Source organism: Lonchura striata, chromosome 26, assembly GCF_050655825.1.
Source record: "Lonchura striata isolate lonStrDom1 chromosome 26, ASM5065582v1, whole genome shotgun sequence".
In the NCBI taxonomy this organism is placed as follows: Eukaryota; Metazoa; Chordata; class Aves; order Passeriformes; family Estrildidae; genus Lonchura; species Lonchura striata.
In genome coordinates this window covers 9,877,305-9,901,057 of record NC_140728.1, presented here as the reverse complement: position 1 = coordinate 9,901,057, position 23,753 = coordinate 9,877,305, and the positions used below count along the sequence as shown (strand labels likewise).

Sequence of the window (23,753 nt, the reverse complement as noted above, 5' to 3'; positions counted from 1 at the left end):
TGGTTTGGGTTGGAAAAGACCTTAAAGCTCACCATGTTCCAGTCCCTACTATAGGCAGGTTTCTCCAAGCCCCATCCAGCCTGACTTTGGACACTTCCAGGGATCCAGGGGTAGCCACAGCTTCTCTGGGCAACCTGTACCACTCTCACAGGGAACAGTTTCCTCCCAATATCCCATGTAACCTTGCCTTCTGGCAGTGGGAAGCCATTCCTCTTTGTTCTGTCCCTCCAGTTCCTGATGAAAAGTTCCTTTCTATCTTCTCTAACTCTCCTTCCCCAACACTGCCACAGCTGCGACAGTGCTGAGGGCAACAGAAACCACAGTGAATTTAGTCTTTGGTGTCCATTTGGTGCCATCTTTGCCTGAAGAGGCCAAATGAGAGTCATGTTTGTTCCACCTTAATATAGTTCTGAATCTCTTTAAGGTCCTATCTGATCCCTTTTCAGGATACAAGCCTGGAAATATTTTAACACTGTGTGTTTTGGAAGGGAAAGTTTGAGTTATAGAGTCTGGGGGTGGAAGAAATTAACTGACAGGAGGGTGGACCAAGGTGGTGTCAGGCTCTTCTCCCAGGGAACAAGAGACATAACAAAAAGAAATGGCCTCAAGTTGCACCAGCAGAGGTTTAGGTTGGATATTGGGAAAATTTTTTCCCTGAAAGGATTGCTCAGCCCTGGCACAGCTGCTCAGGGCAGTGGTGGAGTCCCCATCCCTTGTAGGAATTTGCTAGGTAAGTGGCAGTCCTGGGACAATAGTTGAATTTGATAATATTAGAAGGCTTTTCCAACCTATTCAAATCCATTAAGCTATTCTAGAAATGTCCAACCTTCCAGTATTTCTATGGTATTGTTGTGCTCAGTCATCAAGTGCTTATAAGAGGTGAGCAACAAACTGGAAGCTAATTTCCTGACTGGAAAGCACACAACAAAAAGGTAGTGAGGAATCACACCTTTGTGTCAGCCTCTTCTTGGAACAATCCAAGCATTCCCAGGTGTGCCATTCCTGGCTCCAGGGACAGGACATGTAGAATGCCCCAGGGACAATCTGCAATGCTAAGCCAGAGAAATAATCCTTCTACTTAAAAGGGAAATCTGGAATTTTCTTTGTCTGCCTTTCCTTCATCGTAAATTGTTGCAAACTCTCCCGTTTTGTAAATTTGTTTTCAACAGAAAATAATCACTATCAACACCTTGATAAAATCTCTATTTTGTCATTCCTGAACCTTGATTCTTGTGATGAGAGGTACTGCACACCAAATTCCCTAAGAAGCTGTGAATGTGGCCTGGGAGACTCCAAGTTTCTCCTGCAGTATCACGCATCTTTTCCTGCTCTAGAAGTCCAGAACTGCTGCACAGTCCTCCCCTGCATTGCAGAGCTGGGCAGAGGTAGCACAGAGCCTATCTTGTGGGGAAATATTCCTACACTAGCAGAAAATCAGGGAGAGAAGCAGGGGACACCCCAAACTTGTCATGGTTCAGAGTGGATGGTCTCACTGTGATTTATGTTGGCTGTCAAACAGTCCTTTTTATCTGGGATATTGGCACAGTTCTGTTAGACCATATTCCACAGGGTTCTTGGGGCTATAGAAAGAAAACAGTAGAATTTTGTGTTTTCAGCCCAGAATTAGAGAAGCTCTGGATGTCTGCACTGACTGGTCCTTCATGGGTTACTGTTGCAGAGGATAGATAGATATGATTGTTATCTTAGCTAGCCGAATGTCACTTCTACCCTTGGATGAATCCTGGAGTGAAATGGACTGTTCCATCCCACCCCGCAAAAGATTGTGGCTCATCCCGCACCTCTGTACCTGCCCCTAAAACAGAGTCTGTAACCCCATTGGCCCATGCCTTGTCCCAGCCCACCTAGGAGCCCCTGATAAGGGGGCTCCGAGCGGCCATGCGGCCTCTTGGATTTCCTCCCTCTCTTGGGCTTCCTCCCTCCTCCTCTCTAGGACTCCCTCCCTGTCTGGGGCTTCCCCTCTCCTAAACCCTCCGTTTCTCTCTCCCCTCCCCCGTCCTCCTAAGCCCAGCCACGTGCTACGCCTGAGAGCACGAGGCTTGGGCATTCCTGAATCTTTGAATAAACCTCTCTCCCCAAGAGCAAGCTTCAGAGATCTCTGCCTCCCTACACCCCCACCGTGCAAAGGAGAATACTCTTCCCACAACTGGTGCCCGACGTGAAAGAAAAAGGAATCCATGAATCTCGACACCTCCATGCACGGTAATTACCTGTGATAGCCTCCTCTGCGCTCTGAGCACAGGCTGTCGTTGCTAAGCAACGTAGAAGCCTTATCTCTTTAAAGTTTGCCGAAGCAATTTACCGTCGAGCACCATCGCCTGTGAATAGCTGGCTTTTGGAGCTCTTGGGACTGCCCGAGCAAGGAACCACTGCGGAGCTGCAGCAAACCCGAGCTGTGAGCTGGTGGCACGTGGCCACGTTAAGAGAGCGCACCGAGCACTGCCTAGCACTGCCTGCGCTGGAAGCCCCGAGGGGGGAGGTCTGAAGGTCCCGAGCACGGAAAAGCCGTCCGGAGAGACGCCCGGAGCTCTGAGGAGACCTGTGCAGCGTCCTGAGGAGAGGATCTCTGCTTTAGCGAACTCGAGGTGAGCTACACAGGTCTAAAATATGGGACAATCCCACTCTACCCAAGATAGAGATCTCTACAAACAATTGAACCATCTTTTACGTAGTCATAATAGTACTTTGCCTAAGAAAGAGTTAAAATCCCTTTTGGAATGGGTCCTGCCCCACTTCCCTCATGCGGATCGATCAGCCGCCTTTACCAAAGACTTCTGGGACTCAGTAGGTGATAGGCTTTTTATTGAGATTTCCAGGAGAGACCCGAAGGCTTGCGACCTACTCCCAGCTTTTAGAGCTGTGGCCGAACTGTTCGTTCTGCGAAAGCCGGTCCCGGCCATGTGGCCGGCCCACGCGGCTGCTGACGGCGGCGCCGCGATCCCCTTCCGCTCCGCCCCCCCCCCCCCCCCCACCTGCCGTGGCCCCGGCCCCGGCCGCAACCACCGCGGCCGCCCCCCTGAGTGACGCGGTTTCTGCCGCCCCAGCCCCTGCGACCCCCCACCCAACCCCCGCGCCGCGCCGCCGGGCGCCGGCCCCCGCGGCCGCTTCCACCCCTGCCGCTTCCGCCGCGACCGCGAGCCCACCTCCAACCGCCGCGGCTGCGCCGGCCCCTGCGGCCGCTTCCACCGCGACCGCGACCCCATTCCCAACCGACGCGGCCCCCGCCCCTCCCGCCTCCGCTGCAGCCCCACCCCCCACCGCCGCGATCAGCCCCGGCCCCGCCCCATCCCCCGCGGCCACCGCTCCTGTCCCGGCCCCCGCGGCCGCCCCGCCCCCCCCACTGGCCGCGGGGCTCGTGCCCGCCCCGGCCCCCCCCGAAACCCCCCTAGCAGCGGCGGTTGCTACTTTCGCTGGTTCCTTACAAAGCGCCTTCGCCACGTTTCTACAAACGCTCGATCCAGCGCTCGCCGCCGCGGCTGCCTTGCCGCCGCCACCCGCGCCGGGAGGGCGCGTGGCCATGCCCCCAATCCCGGACGTGCCGCAGGAAGCACCGGGAAGCCCGGTGCGCCCACCCCAGCCCGAGCCCTGGCCGTGGGGGGACACCCTGGGTCCCCGCGCCGCGACCCTGCCACCCCCCGCCCCCCGGCAACCCCCCCGCGGTGCGGGCCCGATCCCAGAGAGCTCCGGCGGGGAGGCAGACGCGGCCGCCATCTTGGCTCGGCCGGCGGACCACGTGGCGCGCCCCGCGCATGCGCGGTTCGCGGTGCCCCCGGTCTGGCCGGTTCCTGCCGCCTCTGCCGCGCCGCCGATGGAGCGTGCTGATCCCCACGCCGCCCGTGCCGCGATGTGCGATCAACCAGAAACCCCGAGCTCAGCGGCGGTGCCGGCAGGACCCCCGGAGCCGCCAGAAGGAGTTCCACCGCCGCTGCCGCGGCCAGGGAATCCCCAGTCACTTCCAGGTTCGCCGCTAAATCCCTTCGCGCCAGATACCCGCCCGGAACTCTTTCCAGCCACGCAACAAATAGTTCCCCTCACACCACTGCCCCTGCCGCCCCTGGACGCCTCTGCCCTAGGGCCACCAGCAGCTTCTCTGAAACCACAGCCTACAAACCCCACAAACTCCCCAGCCAGTGTGCCGGCAAGATATGATGATTCTGCAGCCTCAGCTTGGAGAGATCCCTCCGCATCCTCAGGTTTCTCCCATGAGCCTTTGCTGACAGTCTCCACTCCTGCCCCTCCGCCCCAGCTGTTGGCAGCTACTGCATCTAATTCACAGCTTAGCATGCAGCCAGGGAAAGAGAGACAGCACCTGGCAGCTGTTTTGACGAGTACAGGATCCACGGAGAACTGTGCTACCCCTACCAATACCACCCCTGCTGCCTCAGTTTCCCAGGATGCTCAGGGGATCATTGATGGCCTCCAACTGATGGACAGGCATATATCCAAGCCTCATAGTCCCAGAGAGTGGACAGCTGTCCCATCTCTGGACGAGAGAGAATTCCTAGTAGCGGCAGGAGATAGTAGCTTCCCTTTCTCCTATTGTTACCAGCTGTTGGGGGGTACCATAGAAAAGACATCTGAGGCCCTAGAAAGCAGCTTATTAAAACAGAAGAGGGGAATATATAAGGCCACACTCCAAAATAGGTTCAGCAAAGCCCCATACGCATACAATTTTTCAAATTGCTGTATAGGACAGCCTGACATCCCCATTTACAGACACTTTCTGAACAACAAAAAAGTAAAAATAAAAGTCTTGATCAAGACCTCAGTCACAGGACAAATAGAAAGCCCATGCAACCTTGTAACATGGGAGAGAGGGTTTGCTTGTGTGTCTACAGGCGAAGGACTCAGATGGATCCCGGCAAAGAATGTAAGGCCTTACCATACACCGAAATCTGGCAGTGCCCTCACCAGTGGCAATGACTTTGCAGGTGCAAACCAAGAAGCAAGCGCTCAGATTTGAACTGTGCTAAGACGAGATGAAAACTACCTGCCAGAAACAATTCAAGACTATGGACATTTGTTTTCACATGCATGTTACTTTTGTACCCTTGTTGTTACATTTGTTCTCTTGTCCCAATTTTTGTATTGAAGTTCCACCTATAGGTTAACCAAAGACAAATGCCTGGGTAACTCTGGCCAAGACTGCAAGCTCTGATACCATATCTCTAACTGATACAAAGCTCTAATAGACTTTTTCAACCTAGTCAATTATAGAACCTTCCCCAAAAGGTTTTAATAACACTACCTCAGTTAAATTCTTCCATTAGACTAAAGTATTCAAAAGGTTAAAATGCTCCATCAGTAAAGAAATAAACGCCACCTTGATTACAATTAATAATCTAGCTAAACAGTTTATCTGAAGGTTTGAGCTCTGCATCTTGGCTGAAGGAACTCTGTAAAGTAAGCTTGATTGTTTTTAGAGTAATAAGTATAGTTTCATTAGCAATATGTTATGTACCCCAAGTTGTGCAAAAATAGTAATTAAGTCTGTATTTACCTTTTCAAAAGTTTAACGAAAAAGGGCAATTGTTGCAGAGGATAGATAGATATGATTGTTATCTTAGCTAGCCGAATGTCACTTCTACCCTTGGATGAATCCTGGAGTGAAATGGACTGTTCCATCCCACCCCGCAAAAGATTGTGGCTCATCCCGCACCTCTGTACCTGCCCCTAAAACAGAGTCTGTAACCCCATTGGCCCATGCCTTGTCCCAGCCCACCTGGGAGCCCCTGATAAGGGGGCTCCGAGCGGCCATGCGGCCTCTTGGATTTCCTCCCTCTCTTGGGCTTCCTCCCTCCTCCTCTCTAGGACTCCCTCCCTGTCTGGGGCTTCCCCTCTCCTAAACCCTCCGTTTCTCTCTCCCCTCCCCCGTCCTCCTAAGCCCAGCCACGTGCTACGCCTGAGAGCACGAGGCTTGGGCATTCCTGAATCTTTGAATAAACCTCTCTCCCCAAGAGCAAGCTTCAGAGATCTCTGCCTCCCTACACCCCCACCATGCAAAGGAGAATACTCTTCCCACAGGTTACCAAAAACTGGGATTGGGGGTGTGTTTGCGGATCCTTGGGTCAAGCTCTGAAGCTGGTTCCAGCCACCACACTGTGGAACAGTGATGTACAGAATCCCAGAGCCCCAGAATTGCTGGGGTTGGAAGGGACCTCTGGAGATCATCCAGTCTGGCCCCCTTGCCCAGGCAGGGTCACCTGTGACACAGGAAGACTTCCAGGTGGGTCTGGAGTATCTCCAGAGGAGACTTCATACCCTCCCTGGGCAGCTGTTCCAGTGCTCTGTCCTCCTCCACATAAAGAATTTCTTCCTCATGTTGAGGTGGAACTTTTTGGGGTTTAGTTTATGGCCATTGCTTCTCATCCTGTCACTGGGCACCACTGAAAAGAATCTGGCACTATCCTCTGACACCCCTTGGAGATATTTGTCTGGATTGATGGGATCCCCTCTCAGTGTTCTCTGGACTCACCAGGCCCAGCTCCTGCATTGTCTCCTCATCAAAGAGATAGTCCAGGCTCTGTGTGGTTCAGAGCACTGGGATGCTGTGTGACTTGGCACATAGGAGCTCTTGGCAGCTCTAAAGCCATTATTCCTGGATTTATCAGGTCCCATCTCCATAGCAAACAACACCTTGACGACACTGGCTTTGAAACACTACAAGAAGACATTAGAGAGGAGGGACAGAGTAGATTAAGCAGCTTTTCCAGGCATATTTGCAATCTCTGACAGAGCTAAGAGAGCTTTCTCTGCCCCCACCTCTCTCATCGTTGCCTGGGACCATCTGACTTTATTTTTTCCTATTAGCTGATAAAGGACAACTGAACTTTGAGTGGATTTCCCTAGCCTGTTTTCTTTCTCTTTTCTTCAGAGACTGCAGAAGGAGATGCTGAAAAGTGACCTTTTTATCACTTTCTAATCTGCTCACTGAAGAGTAACATTTCCTCACCTGGCCAAAAAGGCATTGGGTGTCTTGTGGCCAGTGAGATAAACCACTTCTCTCCCAAACCCAATGCATCTTTATCCAAAACTTCCTCTCCAGATACATGCTTATTTTAAAAACAGGTGAACTAGAGCCGAGATAGTTTAAAGGCTTGGACCTGTTTATTAAAAGCGAAGGCAACTGAAGAAGAGGCCCCAGGATAAGGCCAGGGTCTCAGCGGCAAGTCAGAGTTACAGTAACTGTGTGCTACACAGGACATTTCCTTGGATACAAGCTCTGCCCTTCCTCAGCTCTGTTCCCTTCCCTGAAGGTGCTCCAGCCCCTCAAAATGTCCTTCCTGAACTGAGGGGCCCAGAACTGACACCAGGATTGGAGGTGTTGCCCCACTACTGCCCTGCACAGGGGGATGAAGTCACAGCAGCGCCAGAGGACACAGGAGTAAGGAGAGTTGCTCCAGTGGCTGAGAGAGGCCAGTATTTCCTACTTTTCCCATCTTCCCTTCTTGGCCAAAGCAGAAACTACAATACTACAATACCTGGAGATTCCCAGGAATTTCCAAAATTCCAACACGGCACAGCAGGTGGAGCATTTTAGCTCCTTCATGGTGCTTCAGATCATTACTTATTAAAACAATTAAGTCACTGGAGAACAACCTGTTTTGCATTCAGATTTTGCTATCAAATTATTTGCTGCTCTTACAAGAGAGCAGAGTGTGTACTATTAAATTAGGAGTGGAAAAGAATAAGCAATTTATAACTTAGATTGGCGGCAAACCACTGAGTTGGGCAAGGCTCCAGAGAAGAAAAGGAGGTTGAGGGTGGAACTCTCGCTCTCCACAGCTCCCTGACAGGAGGGTGGAACCCGCTGGGGGATAGAGCTCTGGTTCCAGGGAACAAGTGATGGGACAAGAGGGAACCCTCATCTTGTGCTGAAAGCTTTGCAAGCTGCCTGGGAATTTTCTGCCAGCACAGCCACTGTTCTCTGGATTCCACCTCTGCATGCCCAGGAAACCGACCTGGTGATAGGGGTGTCAAGTCCCAGCTCCCAGCTACACACGGGACCACAAGAGCATCCCTTGGGACATGTGAGGTCAGCCCAGCTCATGCAGCAGCATCAGGAATGACATGGGCTCAGACCCTGATGTTCTAGGCCAGGTTGGACAGGCCTGGAGCAACCTGGTCTAGTGGAAGATGTCCCTGCCCATGGTAGGGGGTGGAATGGGATGAGATTTAAGGTGCATTCAAACCCAAACTACTCCATGATTCCATTAAATTTGGCGCAGAGTGGTTTGTCCTTGGAGCAACTTGCACAGGTACTGTTTCTGAAAGAGCTGGAGAGGGACTTTGGACAAAAGCCTGGAGTAACAGGACAAAGAGCTTCCCACTGACAAAGGGTTAGATGGAGTACTGGGAAGGAATTCCTGTGAGGATGGTGAGACCCTCACACACGTTGCCCAGAGAAGCTGTGGCTGCCTCATGCCTGGAGATGTCCAAGGCTAGGATGGCCATGGCCGGAGCTTGAAGTGCCCTGGGATAGCAGAAAGTGTCCTTGCCCATAGTGGGGCGTGGCACTGGATGGAATTTAAGGTGCGTCTCACGCACCGCATCCCTCGCTCCAAGATTTCTCCCCTCACGCCTGGCAACACCCGCACCGTCACCGCACCTGTCAATCAGCGCCGGGGGCGGGGCCATGGCATGGCGCACGCGCAGATCTGTCCCTACAACGCTCCTCGTCCAGCCCTCCGCTGCCATTGGCCAGCGTGGGGCCGCCGCAGCCAATCGCGTGCGGGGAGGTGGTGGGGCCGGGACAAGATGGAGGAGTACGCTCGCGAGCCCTGGTGAGGGGAATCGGGGTCGGGGTCGGGGTCGGGATCGGGATCGGGATCGGGATCGGGATCGGGATCTGCTAGCGCCGGGAAGGGGCAGGGGTGCGGTGCGGACGCGCTCTGGGGCCGCTCCCCGTCGCTGCTTCCCATCGCGGGGGCAGGGTTGACCTTGGTGGGGCCCCCTGAGGGAGGCCACGCCGCGCCGCCTGTTCGGAGTCTGGGCAGCCAAACCCCTCCGCTCCCGGGCCCCGCGCGGCCTCCCGCAGCGGAGAGGAGCCGGCGGGGCTCTGCGGCCTCCTACCTCCGCCTCCGGGGTCGGCGGGCGTTGCACTGATGGTCCCACGTTCGTCCTTTAGTAGCCCTTTACTCGCAACCTTGCCTGGGTCCCTCATCCTCCGCTTCCCTTCCAGCCTTCCCTTATCCTTAGTGCCTCCTCATTCTCAGTCATCGGCCTCTGTCCTCAATTCCCTCTTATCCTCAGCTCCTCATATTCTCGGTCATTTTCTCATCCCCCACAGGCTGCCCCTTCCCGCTCCGCTCCACATCTCAGGTCATACATCCTCAGTCGCCCCTCATTCTCAGCTCGCCTCATGTCTCCCCGCCATGTACAGCCCTCCAATCTTCCCTGATTCTCAGTGATACCATCTTCAACCTCCCTTCAGCCCCCAAGTCCTCCCTCATCCTTGATCCCCCCCCAGGCTCCCCTCACATCTCGCATGGCCCTGCCCTTCTCTCTCTCCATTTCCATAAGCCTAACCTGGCCCCCTCCATGTCAAGCTGGCAGTGTCTGAATCCTGTCACGGTTCAGCACTATCTTTGTAGGCCTACACAGCCACATTGGTTGCAAGTCAAAGGCTGTAGTTGTAGTAGTAAAAGGATTAAGCGCAAGCTCAGGTGCAGGGCTACTGAATCACAGACAGAGTTTCTCATCATGGAGAGGGACTTGGGAGAAGGGGCCTGGAGTCACAGGCAGGACAGAGGGGAATGGCTTCCCACTGCCAGAGGGAACAATTAGATGGGATAGTGCGGAAAAAATTCTACCCTGTGTCATGAGGCTTTGGCCCAGGTTGTCCAGAGAAGCTGTGGCTGGCCTATCCCTGGCAGTGCCCAAGGCCAGGTTGGACACTGGGCTTGGAGCAGCCTGGGATGTTGGAAGGTGTCCTTGCCGTGGGAGAGGGAGGAATAGGATGAGCTTTAAGGCCTCTTCCAGCCCAAACCAGTCTGAGATTCTGCTCACCTTTGCAGCTAGAGACCTGCGACTGTTCATGAGGCTTTTCCCAAACTTTGCAGATTGCTCAAGTATCAAGTTTGTCCATAAACATCACCCCTGCCTTTTTTACAGTGTAACATCTGGGACATGAGCAAAGTAAATAGTATTTATTAATAGATTGCTCTGGGCTCCAGGTAATCCCAGAATTACTTAGATTGGAAAAGACCTCTCAGACCATCAAGTCCAACCTGTGACCCATTGTCAACCTGTGACACCACCTTGTCAACCAGACTAGAGCACTGAGTGCCATGTCCAGTCATTCTTTGAACACCTCCAGGGATGGGGATTCCACCATCTCCCTGGGTAGTCCGTTCCAATGCCTGACAGTCCTTTCTGTTAAGAAATTCCTCTTGATATCATATCCTTCTGACCCTCCCCAGGGACAGCATGAAGCTGTGTCCTTAATGCTGTGCAGTTGGGATGTTTTGCTGCCAAGCCATGTGGGGCTGTTGCTGTCCCCCATTGTTCTGGCCCCTTAGCTGCTTGTCACCCTGTGGTCCTCCTGTTATCCAGCCCCTGGGAGCTGCTATCCTGGGGTCAGGCTGGTTCCCTAAGAACCATTGACACAGAAAAAAGGCCCCTTTTTAATTTAAAGTGTGGTTTTCCAACCTTCAGAAGAGCTGCAGGATGCCGTGGGGCTTGGAGGGAGGACTCAGCCCTCTCCCAGGCAGCCAGAGCTGGTGTGTGGCTGTCCTGTAGTCCTGGGAAAAGTGAAGTCTTGCCCTCTGCTCTCCTCATCTTTGAGAAATTACTGGTGCCATCAGGAGCAGGAACCCAACCTTATCCACATGTAATTTCTCTATAGCCAGGGCTCCTCTCCAAGTCAGGGAAACAATTAACAGTAATGTTATGCTTGTAGATAAGTGCCAGATTAACAATGGAATAATCTCTTTTCTTCTTCAGTTCTTTATGAGGTCAGGCTGTGCTAGGGCTGGGGGTATTTTGTGTCAGCTCTGAGGGAATTTGGAAAGCTGACACATGCTGGCTGTGCTGGGATCAAAGATGTTCTCTCATTTAAAAGGTGCTCAGAAAAGTTTGAAGAGTAGCTTAAAATGAAAATTAGGAACCCTGAAGGTAACAGTTAATGAGGTTAAAGAGGAAAGCATTCCATGACTGGAGTCTCATTAATAAGGCTTCAAGAAAAAAGCAAACATGATTTGTAGATTGGAATTTCTTGACTTTGTGGCTAAGAGAAGCCCATTTAGAGAAGTCCATTTAGATTTCCAAAAAACCTTTTAATGAGATCACTCTCAGAGAGTTAACAAAGGAAGAGGGTTGGGATGTTTTATTCATAGCTGAGGAGATAAAAATCTGCACAGGAGATGTAAGAACAAAACAACAAAAATCCCTGAGAAAAACTATGTGAGTTGCTTTTCATCTTGGCATCTTAGACAAGAGTATGCCTGGAACCTTTTCCTGATGCAGGAAAAAGAGGGAGCAAAATAAACTGTTGAATTATTGAATGCAGTTAGGGGGTTGTGATAAGACCATATGCAGGCATTGCAGACAAACAGGAGATGATGAAGGATAAAATACACCCCCCTGCTTCCTGAGGCCTTGTGGATTTGGGACTTGGATGTAGCTGTCACTGGGACACTCAGTGGTGACACTTGGGTGGGGTCCTGGTGTCTTGGGAACAACCCAGTGATCCAGGGTGCAAAAGCAAAGCCAACATTGAGTGTGACCTATGCATGCCAGAGTTCTCTTTGCTGTGCCATGGCTGGCTGCGGAGGAGGAGGTTTGGAAGTGGGTTGTGAACATGAGGAGCCTGGGAGAACACTCAGGGGGAGGGACTGAATATTAGAGATACTTTCTTCAGGAAGAAAACGCCTTGTGGCAAAGCCTGCAGCGCAGTGAGTAGGGGTTTGTCATCCCTCACCTAGAGGAGGACTGTAAGGTTGGGAAGTGGCAGGTCAGGGATGATGTCCTCGTGCAGGAGCTAGAAGCTGTAGGGTATCATCAGGAACAGAAACATGACATTATGAGTGAAATTGGAAGTGCTCATTGATGCTCCTGCATCTCAGAAACACTGAACTTGCCATAGTGCTCCTATTTGTGACCTGCATGCTGTTGTAGGCTGATTTTTGCATTTTCTGACGATTGGCAGTGTTGGAGTTAAATCAGCTGAGTGCTTGGCTGGAAGATCTAGATACAAGATGAAAGAAACCAAACAACTTTGTTATTCTGTGCTCTGAAATTACCCACAGTGACAACAGAAGTTAATAGCATCTTAAAACTCACCTAATTCAGGAGTTTAGTTTAGGGTTGCAAGGCTCCAGTTCTTGGCAGAGGTTTTGAACCCATAATTAAGGGCCCCTTGGCAGGTACTGACAGCCTATGCTGCAAGAAGGTGCTTCTATGCAAGGTTTTCCTGGCTGCTCTGTGGTGTTGGAGCAGGAATTGTGGGTGCTATACCTTTGAAGGGATCTTTCTTTTGTTTGAATGGACTTCAAAGATCCAGATGCATCAGGAAAACCCTTTCCAGCTCAGCAAAGTTGACTTTAAAGTCTTCACTTAAGCAGAACTAATGAAAAGGACGAGTGATTCAAGAAAAAGTGTTTTGTGCCAACTGGGAGCTGCGTCTCATGGAATTTGGTACCTCAATTCTCTTTAGGTCAAGAGAAAAATGAGGTCAGGGAATTTAAAGCTATTTACACTATGTAAATAGTGTAGGATAGAGCTGGAATTCTGCAGGAGTTTTCCATGATGGAAGTATGTGCCTCTCTCTCTGCCTTGTGGAAGCGTTCAGGCATTTCTGTATATTTGGTGCTTCCCACTCCGGGGAAGTGGGCCAAGAGACTCTGGGAAAGGTTGAGTCTGGTTTTGCTGTAATATTCTTGATTTTTTTTTTTGTTGCTGCCTTCTCAGTTAGCTGGATGTGAGATGAATGCTGAAGTGCTGGATCTATCCCACTCACTTACATGGTTTAACATAATGGGATTTAATATTTTACTCTCTGTTTTTCTTGCCAGTCCCTGGAGGATAGTGGATGACTGTGGAGGGGCCTTCACCATGGGGGCCATAGGAGGGGGCATTTTCCAGGCTATCAAAGGCTTCCGAAATTCCCCAGTGGTGAGTAAAATCCTCTGAAGGTGCATTGACTGCAGTCTTGCATCTACTGACCTTCCCCAGGGAGTGTGACAGTGAAGGGGAAGGAGAATAAATCCCTGTGCAGGGAGCAGGGCTGATTAAAGACCTCTACATTGTTAATCCAGACCATGAGAATCTGTCCTGGCTCAAGATCTGTGGGAGTTCATCTTTTGGGATAAAATTGCTGCTTCCCCGTTTTCTCTGGTGGCTGCAGTGGGACACTGGTCATTTGTTCCTCTCTAATTGATGAACATTTCCCTCAGGATGGGGAAGTGCAGCAGGAAAGATCCATCTGCCTGTAGTTCTATCTGCATGGAGGGCCATGAAGCCTAGGCTCTCCTTCCTCTCCTGGCCTTTCCCTTTCTTTTAAAACATGGAACGACTCAAAGAAAGAATCTTTTTCTTCTTCAGATTTATATTAAAGGGTATATATTTTAAAAATTAATCTCTTTTTAATCATTGACATTTTTATTAACTCAATTTTTTAATGCTCAGATTTGGTTTCAATGCAGGAGTGAGTAAACATGGAAGTGAAGTTTTGCTGATACAAGTAAATTTTCACTTTGGGGATATCTGCTGCAAAATTTTGGCTATAAATCCATTGCAGAGACATTTGATAAATTAAGATTCAATTGCTGCTTAAACATTAGTTTTAAAATTTCTCAGACTTCATAGATAAGGTGTTTTTGATGTTACTCTGACAATAAGCTGTTGGTTTGAGGTGGGTTTAATAAATAACTTTCCAAATTAGTCAGATCCTTCAGACACTTCACTTGCAAAGGACTATGTGCTTAATTAGAGTCTTAATTTTGCTTAAGACTTGCTAAATATACCTATCCCCACTTCTGAGTGATTGTAACAAAAATAAAACTTGGTGGATATTCTTTAAACTGTGTTAAAGTGTGGGAGAATGTGTAATTGTTCTGTAAGGTCCTGGGTGACATGTTGAATATTGGACTGTGGAAGGCTCAGCATGACTTTGCTTCTCTTGACTACAAAGGCACCTACAATTGCACCTGCAGGAAGGACTAAACATAGGACAGCTAGTGGGGATTGCCCAGCAGATAGGAAGAAAAAATTATACATGTGAAAAATCACTGCTTATTCTGCTAAAATGTTACTGCAATGCCTCCTTCAGTCCCACTCAGACTGTGAACCCGAATTGTTTCCTGCTTAGTGACTGTAATTTCCATCTGTACCTTACAGGAATATTGTATGGGAGTGATAAATAGTGAAATAGGTGTAAAATACACTTTGCCTCAGCTCCTTACAGCTGCTGAGGGGGCTCAGAAATGTGTTGGGTCTGTGGCAGGTTTTTGCAGTATAGACTCAGCTTGGCTGTAAGATTTTACTATTTTATTTTAACTGAATTGTCTTATTTTAGGGTGTAAATCACCGGCTGCGGGGCAGTTTGACGGCTATTAAAACCAGAGCTCCCCAACTGGGAGGTAATTAATTTTGGGGTTTTGTTGCACAGAATTGACTGTTGTTAGATAACAGAGTCTGGAAATGTAACATGGTGCAGCTGCATGGACACCTGCGCTGAGTCTCAGCAGGTTTGTTGGCCCAAGCAATGGGTAAATACAGTTCTGATGTATCTAAAATGAGTTTGGTTGGGGAGGAGACAGTCTATGTTCCTGGAGTGATAAGCCAATGGTAATAACTGGTCATATCTTAAAAAAGCAGAGCTCCCTGGAGCTTCTTCGTGGTGTGGAGGGGGTTAAGATAAAGCTAACTCATTACAAGAAGTGATCCAGCTTGGATGAAAAACAGAACTCGGGGGTGTCCATGCATGTGCTGGAGGATGCTGAGCTCCTGAGGCCACAGGAGCAGAGCTGGGTGAGGTGTGAGGTGTGACATGACTCTGCATCATTGTTGGTAAGGAAGTATGCTAAAAAGGGATAAATCTGGAAGTTCCCTTAGCTAATCTGACTTTGTTAGGATGAAAGTTCCATTATAATTACAGTTTGATAAATTTTCTGTAGTTAATTGTAGATTAGTGAGATGATATGTAAAATGGGAGGAGAGGGGCATGATGGCATGTGAAGTTGGAAATTTCCCTGTATTGATTTTAACATGTATTTGGCTCTTTATGTGTTTGAATTTACATCATGTCTGAAAGGGAGTGCAGTAACACTACAGCATCTGTTGTGCAGCACAACTGACTTCTCTGCTCTCTCCAAAGTGGCTTTGGTTTGATTTGGAACAGGGAGCTTTGCTGTCTGGGGAGGTCTCTTCTCCATGATTGACTGCAGTATGGTCAGAATGAGAGGGAAGGAAGATCCCTGGAATTCCATCACGAGTGGAGCCCTGACTGGAGCCATTTTAGCTGCAAGAAGTAAGAAACTGCAGATATCAGTTGAAAATCTCCTATTCTCTAAATGTACAGTTCTCATTGTAACAGCAAAGCAACAGTTTGTGACACCCAAATTGGAAATTGCTGTCTCAGATGCTGAAAAACAATCTGAAACTTTTCTGCTGTGCTTAGGAAAGTAATAATCAGGCTCCCAAATGTTCCCAGTGTTCCTTGAAGAGAGGGCGGGGGAAGTTGCCCAGCAATTATCCTTTAATGTAGCTTCATGGACACAAAATTACTGCTCTGTTTTAGGAGAGATTAAGACATGAAGAGGGTGGTGAGGCCCTGACACGGGTTACCCAGAGCTGCTGTGGCTGTCTCATCCCTAGAAGTGTTCAAGGTTAGATGGCACTTCAAGCAACCTGGGATAGTGGAAGGTGTCCCTCACCATGCAGGGAGTGAAACTAAATGATCTTCAGGGTCCCTTCCTGTCCAAACCATCCTGGGATTCAATGGATTCTAACATATAGGAAAGAAATTAAGTGCTGGTTTGTGCTTTTCATTTCCAGATGGCCCTGTTGCCATGGTTGGATCTGCTGCAATGGGAGGAATTCTCCTGGCCCTAATCGAAGGAGCTGGAATTCTGCTGACAAGATTTGCCTCCACACAATTCCCAAATGGTAAGGAGCCAGCAGATGATGTGTCACAAGGATTTGCTTTGCTGATATGCCTCTGTCAGTCATCTAATCCTAGAGTGAATCTGCACTGCCTTGTGAGCTCCTGAGGCTGTGGAAAGCCATGGAGGAGCTGCAGATACTGATGACATGAGTTTATCACCAGCTGCTTCCTGCTGGGAGACTGGAGGTGGCATGGCTGAGAGCAGGGATGTCCCTGCTGTCCCTGGCTTCTGTCACACACATGGTGGCGGAAGGGGTTTACTCAGGGGTGAGACACAATGGTTTGAGGGAATGGCAGGCAGCAAATTGTGCAAAAGAGGGCTAGTTCTGGCAGGCCATGGTCTGTGTGGGGAACCGGAAGAATTCTGTCCCAATATTCCATCTATCCCTGCCTTCTGTCAGTGGGAAGCCATTCTTCCTTGTTCTGTGATTCCAGGCCCTTGTCCGAAGTCCCTCTCCAGCTCTCCTGAAGCCCCTTTAGGTACAGGAAGGGGCTCTAAGCCTTCTGCTCTCCAGGTTTAACACTGCCAGCTCTTCCAGCCTTTCCTCATAGGAGAAATGCTCCACCTTATTTTGGGAAGAACACAAACCACTAGTGTTGGATAAGTAGCAGGTGAATCCCAAGTGAATCCTCTCCTGGGTTTGTTCATTAATATTCTTCATCCAACCTAAACTACGACAATTTCTGTTTTGTAAAGATGCTTGAAAATTAATCCACCTTGGTGAAAGTATAGCATCTGTCCATGACAGTTAATTCTCTCTGTATTGTCCCACTGCAGCTGTGTTGCTCCCTCCAGCAGCAGGCAGTGGGTCAGGAAGCTGACTCCACACTTGTTCCATTTCACTGCTTGCTTTATCGTTGGGCAAGTCACTGTGGTTAAACCTTTCCAGAGGGGCCAAGGTCACCTCAAAGGCACTAATGTGCAAGTTTCCAGCTCCTTTAGATGACTGGAAAGGTTTCCCTCTCCCTCCTCTGGTCCATTTCCCTGTTAGAAACTTTGTCTAATGCAAGGTGTTACTGCCCATGGCAGAGGGTTGAGCAAGATGAGCTTTAAGGTCACAGAATTCACAGAATTACTGGGTTGGAAGAGACTTTCAAGATCATTGAGTCCAATGCATGCCCTAACACCTCAACTAAACCCTGGCACCTAGTGCCACATCTAGTCTTTTTTTAAACACACCTGGGGATGGTGATTCCACCACCTCCCTGGGCAGCCATTCCAGAACTTTGTCATCCTTTCTGTAAAAAACTTTTTCCTAATATCCAACCTATATTTCTCTTGACGCAGCTTGAGACTGTGTCCTCTGGTTCTATCAGTTGCCTGGAGAAAGAGACCGACTCCCACGTGACTACAACCACTTTTCAGGGAGTTGTAGAGTGATAAAGTCACCCGAGTCTCCTTCTCTCCAGGCTAAACAACCCCAGCTCCCTCAGTCGTTCCTCATAGGGTTTGTGTTCCAAGCCTCTCACCAGCCTCATTGCCTCCTCTGGACATGCTCAAGGCATCTCAACATCCTTCCCAAACTGAGGGGCCAGAACTGGACACAGCACTCAAGGTGCCAAGCGCTCACCAGTGCCGAGCACAGGGGAAGAATGACCTCCCTGCTGCTGCTGGCCACACCATTCCTGATCCAGGCCAGGAGCCATTGGCCTTCTTGGCCACCAGAGCACACTGCTGGCTCATGTTCAGCTAGCTACTGACCAGTACCCTCAGGTCCCTTTCTGACAGGGCACTGTCCAGCCACACCATCCCCAGCCTAGAGCATTGTAGGGGGTTATTGTGGCCAAAATGCAGGAATTGGCACTTGGACTTATTAAACTTCATCCTGTTAGACTCAGCCCATCTATTCAACCATTCCAAGTCTTGCTGCAGAGCCCTCCTACCTTCCAGCTGATCAACACACGATCCTAGCTTAGTGTTGTCTCCAGATTTACTAATGAAACAATTCCCTCATCCATGTCATCAATAAAGATATTGAACAGAACTAGCCCCAGCACAGAGCCCTGAGGGACACCACTGGTGACTGTCCCTAGCTGGATACAGCACTGTTCCCCACCACACTCTGGGCCGGCCATACAGCCAGTTCTGAGCCCAGCACAGAGTGCTCCTGTCCCAGCCGTGGGCTGCAGCTTTTCCAGGAGTGTGCTATGAGAGACAGTGTCAAAGGCCTTACCAAAGTCCAGGTACACAACATCAACAGCCTTTCCTGCATCCACTTGTTGGTTCACTTAGTCAAAAAAGGAAATCAGGTTGGTCAAACACAACGTAGCCCTCCTAAACCTGTGCTGGCTGGGTCTGATACCCTGTCCATCCTGTAAGTTCTGTGTGATGATACTCAGTATAAACTGTTCCATAACCTTACCTGGTACAAAGGTCAAGCTAACTGGCCTATTATTGCCAAAATCCCACTTCCCACCCTTTTTATGAGTGGGTCTCACATTGGGCAGCTTCCAGTCATCTGCAACCTCCCCAGTGAGCTGGGACTGCTGGTAAATGATGGAGAGCGGCTTCACAAGCTCTTCTGCCAGCTCCCTCATCACCCTGGAATGGATCCCATCTGGTCCCATGGATTTATGAATATCCAAGTGGCTCAGCATTTCTCTGACTGCCTCCTCTTGGATAATGAGGGGACCATTCTGCTCCCTGATATCATCAAGCAACCCAAGAGGACGGTTATCCTGAAGGCAAATCTTCTCACTAAAAACAAAGAAGGCATTAAGCACCTCTGCCTTCTCATCTGCAGTTACAAAGTTCCCATCTGCATTTAATAAAGATCAAATATTCATCTTACTCTTCCTTTTACCATTAACATATTTATAAAAACATTTTTTGTTATCCTTTACAAAAGCTGCCATTTTAAGTTAAAACTGAGCTTTGGCATCCCACATTTTTTTTTACATACTCTAGTAGCCCTCTTAAATACTGCCTGAGAAACTATACCCTCCTTCCAAAGATAATACACCCTTTTTTTATTCCTGAGTTCCTCCCAAACCTCCTTGCCCATCCAGGCTGGACATTTGCCTTGTCGATCCATCTTTTGACACACAGGGACAGTCTGTTCTGTGCCCACAAGATTTCCATTTTGAAGCATGCCCACCCTTCCTGAACTCCCTTATTTTTAAGGACTACTTCCCAAGGAACTCTGAATAAGTCTCCTGAATAGGCCAGTGTCTACCCTCCGAAACTACAATGTAAAAGACTTATTAATGTTCCTCTTGACTTCGCCAAATATTGAAAACTTTGTAATTTCATGATCACTATGCCCCAAGCAGCCTCCAACCACCACATCTCCCACCAACCCATCTCTATTTGCAAACAACAGATCTAACATAGTCCCTCCCCTGGTGGGCTCACCCACCAGCTGTGACAACCCAAATAATTTCACAATTCCATGATTCTTTGAAACTTGGAGAGAAGTGCTTTGTCTTTGGAGCACCAAAAGAGAGCAGAAGAAGGGTTTTGGACAAGGTCCTGGAGGGACAGGACAAGGGCGAATGGCTACCCACTGCCAGAAGGAAGAGTGAGATGGGATATTGCTAAGAAATTCTTGCCTGCGATGGTGGTGAGGCCCTGCCCCAGGTTTCCCAGAGAAGCTGTGGCTGCCCCATCCCTGGCAGTGTCCAAGGCCAGGTTGGAAATGGCTTGGAGCAACCTGGGATAGTGAGAAGTGTCCCTGCCATGGGGATATGGCCGGGGGTAGAATTGGATAAGCTTTAAGGTCTTTTCCAAGCCAAACTAGTTTTTGATTCCAAGCAACTTTTTAAACCTTTCATGAAACTCAAACAATTCCAGGGTTTATGATTCATTTTAAGAGGGATTTATTTAAACAAACCAGCTGTGAATTCTGTTAATAGGAAGAATCTCCTGCATTTTGGTATTTATTTACCTTTTCCCCTGTCCCTCCTCCAGGCCCACAATTGTCAGAGGATCCATCCCAGCTCCAGCCACCCCCGTTCAGCGACTACCGACAGTATCAATGATGGTCCCCAACCACCTCCTCCTCTTCTTCTTCCTCCTCCTCCTCTTCCTTCCCTGTTCCTGAGTGGTCCTACCTGGAGGATGTGGAGGGGGTTTGTACTTACACCAGTGGTTGTCCCTTACACACCATGCCAGGAGGACCTGCAGCATTTCTCAATGTCAAACTGCTCAGGAGAACTTTTAGAAAAGAAAATCTATTTATTCCTGATATATTCCACTGCTGTAATGTTACACATGTCTGATAGAATACAAGGAGGTTTGAGACAAGGACCAAATGGAGTCTTGTCATCCTTTTGACACAGACTGGAGTGAAAGCCTTTGTTGCTGTTGAGGCAGGATGGGAATGAAGAGACTGATCAGAAGGCTGCTGAATAAACTCCAGTTTATTCAAAATACACCGCTCTTTTATACAGAGCTTCATGAGGACCAATTTCATTGGTCCTGAAGTGAAAACAACCCAGAGCATTGGTACGGAGTACTTGACGCATGGTGATAGAACTTAACTATAAACAATGTGAAAAACAAGAGAGAGAAAGAATTATTTACATTCTTCTCCAGCTCTTTCCCAGGCTTCTGCCTGGCTAGAAACTCACATTTCTCTCTTTGACTGAATCTGAGTCCCACATCACCCTTTTTTTTTTAAAGAAGGAGGCGGTGTTTGTCAGTGCACCTTGCAGAGAAAAGGACAAACACGGCTCCGAGGTTCACTAGTTGATAATTCAAAACCTCATTGGATGTTGGCTCAGATAAGTCAAAGAGCTTCCAAACCTATAATTTTCAAGGAATCAGTTACCAACTCTAAGATAGTAGCAACTCATTGTCAGACTGCCAAAGGACTGGCAGTCCAACTTGTCAAAACCCATTTCCCAGTGTGAGCATGACATGATAGAAAAGAAGGTATTTACAACATGTGCACATACCCAAATCAGCCAAATTTGAATTTGGCAAGATGAGTAACATCTGTTTGCCACAGCTGCAAAGCATTTAGGTATCTGGGATTTGTCCCAGCCAGTAAGGTGCAGCAGGTGAAGCCTTGGTTGGCATTCATCAGAATTGCTTTTACAAGGTGTGTGCACTTAATAAAAGAATCATGCAAGGCTTTGCCTATGCAATCCTGTCCTCAATGGACAGCTTGAGTGATGAAATTGAACTCAGGTCCAAATTGCATCCTCAAAGCTTTCAAAACAATTGAGTGAAACGGACCCAATTCAGAAAGGACCAAATTCACAACACTTGAGAAACCTCTGAAATGCCAGGAAATCTCTGGTTGATTCGTGGCTTTCCAATACTTTGAGCTGTTAGTGAAAACACGGCTCTTTCTGCCTTTTTTTTTTCCTGAAAGCCAGCGGCGGGCTCTAGGACCCAGCGATGCTAGGCAAGGCGGAGGACCCGGCCCCGTGGGCAGGGCCAAGTGTCCCAGACCCAGCCGTGGGGGCCGGGCGGGGTGGGGAGTTCAGGCTCTCTGCTGAGCCAAGATTCACCCAGGTCGGCCCCCAGCTTCTCTTTGGTATTTCCTGGGGCCCCTGAATTTGGGTCCCTGGGACACTCCAAGACCATCGATAAATGAGCAACCTCTTCCAACCTTATATTTCAGTGCACACTCCCAACAGGCTGTGAGAAATAGGAATTGAAAAACTCAGTTCCTCTGAGTTTCTGCCCTTCCCCCACCGCCCCCAGCCATGGGTCTTCCCACAGCTTCTCGGCATCCCGCTCTGAACCACAAGAGCAGGACACGCAGGGTGCGAGAAGGGGCTGTTTCCCTGGGAATATAAAATTTCACCCAGGCTCCGAGGCTCCCTGCACCACCCAAGCCTGCCCAGTGCAAGGGACTGCTGTCCTGTCCCAGAGTGTCTGCTCTGCTGTGGAATACAACCGATCGCTGCCCAGCTCCCTGATCTGCAGCCCCGCTCCACTCATTCCCAGCTCCGGGACCAGCAGCAGTGGCGCTGCTGCTGGCCAAGCCGGTGCCCCCTCCTGTCGCCTCTCCCTCGGAGTGGGAGAGCTCAGTACAGTCTAGAGGAGACAAAGGGCTGGACTCATTGTCCAGCACGGGGCTCTTGGCCGCTGGATCGCAGGGCGGAGCCGCTGCTGATGAGCCGCTTCAGGCGGGGCGGCGGCGGGAGCCTGCGCCCCGTGACCGCCCCGCCCCGCGGTGAGCGGGCCGGGCGCCGCGGCCGCGCCTCCTAGCGGCGGCGGCCGCGCAACTTCCGCCGATTCCAAAGTCGGCGGCGGCGCTCTTGACGCTTGCAGCTGGAACGCAGCAGGCAGCGTGGGCACCGGAGCCGCAGCGGGCAGCGCCGCGGCTGCAGTGGCTTCTCCCGGGAGTGATACCGGTGGTCCCGGGGTGGGCAGAATTGAGGCTGCTGCTGCTGCTGGAGCAGCGGTGGACATGACAGTGAAGCCCGCTGTCGGCAGGGGCGGCGGCATGGCACGTGTGGCGTGGAAGGCAAGCACCATCCCCGGCGCAGGAGTCCATCTCACAGTGGGCAGGGCAGAGAACAACGTGGGTGTCCCGCCCAAGACGTGCTGTTGGACAACTGATACTGGCACCGTAAATGAAATCAAAGCAGCCAGTCCGCATGGCGTGCAGAGGGGTGAACCGGGAGGCAAAGTCCGTCCCGCCGGCACAATCGAAATTCCTGCGGGTGGCGGTGGGCGTGCCAGGGGCGGGACCAAAGGCTACAGTGGCGTCTGTGCAGGCTCCATCAGCTGAAGAGTCGAGGGGGCGGCATCCGCCCCAGCTGCGCCCGGTGCCGCGGGCAGTTCCAGCCCCCCGCAAATGCAGTTTGGAAAGCGGGGGGCTGCGGGGCCGCGGGCGGCGGCTCCCGCCAGCCCGGGGCCGCCCCGCGCAGTCCATGCACCGCCGGCTGTGCTGAAGCTGAGAGCTGCGGCAAAGGCACCCCGGCTGCCTCGGGAGGGGCGGGCGGTGTCAGCGGCACCGTGCTCTGGGCAGGGTGCGCCCGCGCAGCCAGCCGCCGCGCGGGCTGCGGCGCGGTCCGCATTCGGGATCCCGAAATGTTCCAGTCGGACCTGCTGCCTGTGTCCAAGGCTATGTCGATGCCCGCCCAGACTCCAGCCAGGTCGGACGCAGCGGTGTCTCCTTTGCGCATTTATGCCGTGAGACAGCGTCCCAAGTTGAGCCAGACTTTACAATCAAAGGGGGACCTAGGATTTGCAGAAAATCCCCGGTCCCTAGCCCAACTCAAAAGTCTGACCAGGTCTTCCTCAGAAAGCCAAGCTCCGATAAGAGGGATGCTGGCTCGCCAGGCAGTCAAGACTGCTCGCTCAACTGCAGATGGCTGGTCTCCCATTTTTAGGGAACCTTAGCAGATGTCAACTTCAAGAGTCCGACAGTCTGCTATTCCAGGGAAAACCTATCCCGCACAATCCCGGCTTTTAAAAGCCGGCCCACAGTCCAAACAGGATCTTCTCCGGAAGGCATGCGGCTTCAGCGTTACGTTTCTTTAAGAAGGCAGAGGTGTCCGTTCACAGCCTCCAGGCTGTTGGCGTGGAACCGTGCCAGAGGAGAGCCCCCGCAAGACGTTGAGGTTCAGGTCTGCTACCGAGGCTGCAATTCCACTTCAGGTCACCAGACCCCGTCCCTCCAGGGCAGGGTGCAGCGCCACGTTGGGGTCACCAGACCCCGTTCCT

General features: G+C 50.6%; 1 protein-coding gene across 1 annotated transcript; it reads left to right on the top strand.

The window, feature by feature from the left end:
* Positions 1-8,758: 8,758 nt before the first annotated feature.
* TIMM17A (translocase of inner mitochondrial membrane 17A) lies at positions 8,759-20,377 on the top strand. The gene is made up of 6 exons (XM_085561591.1): positions 8,759-8,801; positions 13,032-13,131; positions 14,534-14,597; positions 15,359-15,487; positions 16,015-16,125; positions 20,034-20,377. Exons 1-6 carry the CDS (start codon positions 8,776-8,778, stop codon positions 20,102-20,104), a joined length of 501 nt encoding a protein of 166 aa, XP_085417717.1. The 5' UTR covers positions 8,759-8,775; the 3' UTR covers positions 20,105-20,377.
* The last annotated feature ends 3,376 nt before the right edge of the window (positions 20,378-23,753 follow it).